This window comes from Lolium rigidum, chromosome 4 (assembly GCF_022539505.1).
Source record: "Lolium rigidum isolate FL_2022 chromosome 4, APGP_CSIRO_Lrig_0.1, whole genome shotgun sequence".
Taxonomy (NCBI): Eukaryota; Viridiplantae; Streptophyta; class Magnoliopsida; order Poales; family Poaceae; genus Lolium; species Lolium rigidum.
Genome location: NC_061511.1, coordinates 91,150,156 through 91,153,108, shown reverse-complemented (window position 1 = coordinate 91,153,108; position 2,953 = coordinate 91,150,156). Strand labels below are relative to the sequence as shown.

The 2,953-nt window shown below is 51.2% G+C and overlaps 1 protein-coding gene across 1 annotated transcript; it reads left to right on the top strand.

Annotated features, from left to right (window-relative positions):
* The first annotated feature begins 1,258 nt into the window (after positions 1-1,258).
* Positions 1,259-2,197, top strand: LOC124650032 (AT-hook motif nuclear-localized protein 20-like). Its single transcript, XM_047189599.1, has one exon. The coding sequence runs from the start codon at positions 1,259-1,261 to the stop codon at positions 2,195-2,197; it is 939 nt and encodes a 312-aa protein (XP_047045555.1).
* The last annotated feature ends 756 nt before the right edge of the window (positions 2,198-2,953 follow it).

The following is a 2,953-nucleotide window of genomic DNA, read 5'->3' as shown; positions in this document are numbered from 1 at the left end:
CGGTGGTAGTGGCAACGCCGTCGGCCATCGTTTCCCTCCCCTCTAATGGCGAGTAGATGAGGCGCCAACACTGAAGGGAGAAACCCTAGTTTGTGTACATGCATGTACATGTTTTCGCCACTTCAATAACTATTTTAATTCAAAAAAATTTAAAAATAAATAAAAATTACGAGCACGAAACATGTCGCCGCCTTGGGTGCACCACACAAACATGGGCTAGTCATTTTCGGTGACGTCTGCATTTGCAATCCAAGCGTATCAAAACAAACATATTTTATGTCTGCTAAATGTGTTCGTTTTGGATTGCCGTGTTGAAGTTGCTCTAATGTCCTAGGCATACACAGACGATCTTAATTAGCATCGTGTGGCAGATTTTGAACTGTGTTGTTGCTCGTCCATGGCCTTGTTGGGGGTACCTATAGTATTATTTTGAGCTTTCATTTTCAACGTGAGAACCTGACATGTTGATCTATTTAACTCAATTATTAGTCCTAGCACGGCAATCTGCAGATGTAGCACGATAGAGATGGGTCAAGGTTTCTTAGCCCGGGTAATTAAATGGAACACACACTTCTTTTATGTCCCTGGTCAACTCAGATTTCGGTGCACTAGCTGTCTTCCCCAGCTTCCGGCCTTTCCTGCCCCATCTACTCCAACTTCACTGGTCAGTTTCATGTGCATGCATGCCTAGACCATCAATTGATCTGCCCCAACACCATCAGATCATCAATTCAACCTTCTTCCCCTTGACTGCACTTCATATAGCCAGCTAGACATGTTACAGTAGAGAACTTGCTACTTCCACAGTCCAAGCAACAATGGAGGGGAGGAGAGGGGAGAAGAACCTAGCTTAGCTATATCCCTAACTCTAGGGAGCAACAGGGTTACATAAGAAAGCTCCCAAGAGGGCAAGAGGAAAAGGCCAGGAAAAGAAAAAAGGCAAACCAGAGAAGAAGATGCCAGCCAAGTACTAGTACTTGCGCCAGTACTGCTAACTATAGTCTCAGTCCGGCAGGCAGGCAGACCTGGTTCAGCTCCCTCTTCCCCTATATTCCCAATCAACACCCACAGAGAAAAGGAGCACCAAAAGCAGCCGCGACAGAAAGGAACAGCGAGTGAGAGAAAGAGAAAGATCAACTCCACTCAGCTGGATGAGATCCCTTCTCTCTTCTGTTTCTTCTCTCAAGCTCTAGCTCTAACGGTGCTGCCTGCCTGGCCCAATCAGTGAGTACGATCGAGGAGAGCGACAAGGAGATCGATGGCGTGGTGGGCTGGGAGCATGGGCGGCATGGATCTCCGCAACCACCTCTCGCAGTTCGGCGGCCCGCCCGGCGGCGGTGCCATGGGAGGTGGCGACCAGGCACCAACCACACCAAACAGCAGCGGGAGCAACAACCATGATGATGAGTCCGGAGCCGCACAGGACTCCCCCACTGCCGGCGCGGGCGACAACTCCCCTACCCCGGGCGCATCCGGAGGGAGCGGAGGCGGAGGGGGTTCTTCGTCTGGCAGGCGGCCGCGAGGGAGGCCGGCTGGATCCAAGAACAAGCCCAAGCCGCCGATCATCATCACGCGGGAGAGCCCCAACACCCTGCGCTCGCACGTGCTCGAGATCGCCAGCGGCGCCGACATCATGGAGGCGGTCGCCACGTTCGCGCGCCGGCGCCAGCGCGGGGTCTCCGTGCTCTCCGGCAGCGGCGTCGTCGGCAACGTCACCCTGCGCCAGCCCGCGGCGCCGCCCGGCTCCGTCGTCACGCTTCACGGCCGCTTCGAGATCCTCTCCCTCTCCGGCGCCTTTCTACCCTCGCCTTGCCCGCCCGGGGCCACCGGTCTTGCCGTCTATCTCGCCGGCGGCCAGGGCCAGGTCGTCGGAGGCACGGTCGTCGGGGAGCTCGTCGCGTCTGGGCCCGTCATGGTCGTCGCGGCCACCTTCTCCAACGCTACCTACGAGCGCCTTCCGCTCGCCGATGAAGAGCCTGGCGAGGGGGGCATCGCACCCACCGGGTCAGACGGGATGCAGCTGCCGGAGGGACCGCCTCTCGGAGGAAATGGCGGGATGGGTGCGCCGCCCGGACTGCCAGACCCCTCCTCAATGCCATTCTACAACTTGCCGCCGAACCTGATGCCCAACGGCGGCGGTCAGATGTCGCCGCACGATGTGTTTGGCTCGTTTCGGCCACCACCGCCGGCCTTCTAGCTGCTAGCTATGTTTCTAGCTCCCCACTTTTGCTTCTTCATTTCTTTGTTTCCAGCTTCACATATCACTGTGATGATCTACTTGTTTTAAGAGTTCACTGTTTAATTAGGTAGCTTAATTTGATTGCTAGTGCGCTTAATTAGGCATGGATAAAGGAAAGACTCCAATTTGATTTGATCCCGTCATGGGTACACTTTCGTTTCTTTCATAAGCTAATGCGTGGGTCGGACTACTATCTGTTCATCTTTCATGCATGGCTGCATATACATCTTAATCCTATGTAGGTCCTAAATATTTCTGTGCATCTGCATGTATGATATACATATACCTAGCTATATGTAAGTAAAGTTGCAGTAATTCCTAAGAAACACAAAGAATCAAGCAGTGTATGATGGAACTGTTCTCTGTGTTTCGCGTGTCTTAGATTGATATAGTCGTCTCTCGATTAAATCAATAGACAGCTAGAAATACTGTTTATGAGCAATATCACGCTATATATATGCTCACCCAGCGAGCCAGGTTCTAAATATATCGCGTTATAGGCATTGACATGGTTTGTGAACATGCATCCTGGACCATTTGTTTTTGTAAACGCATGTTAGTAGAAAATTACTCCAAAAATATTTTCTGGAGTAGTATATATTTTCTGTTATGAATTGTGTGACTATGAAATTTGGAAGAAGTACTTGTGTCCCTAGCTATAGCCTTTGATATCCTATGTATATGTATTAATAACGAATCAACATATTATTTAAC

Coding starts and splice junctions, on each gene's coding strand:
- LOC124650032 (XM_047189599.1), top strand. CDS start 1,259: ATGGCGTGGTGGGCTGGGAGCATGGGCGGCATGGATCTCCGCAACCAC.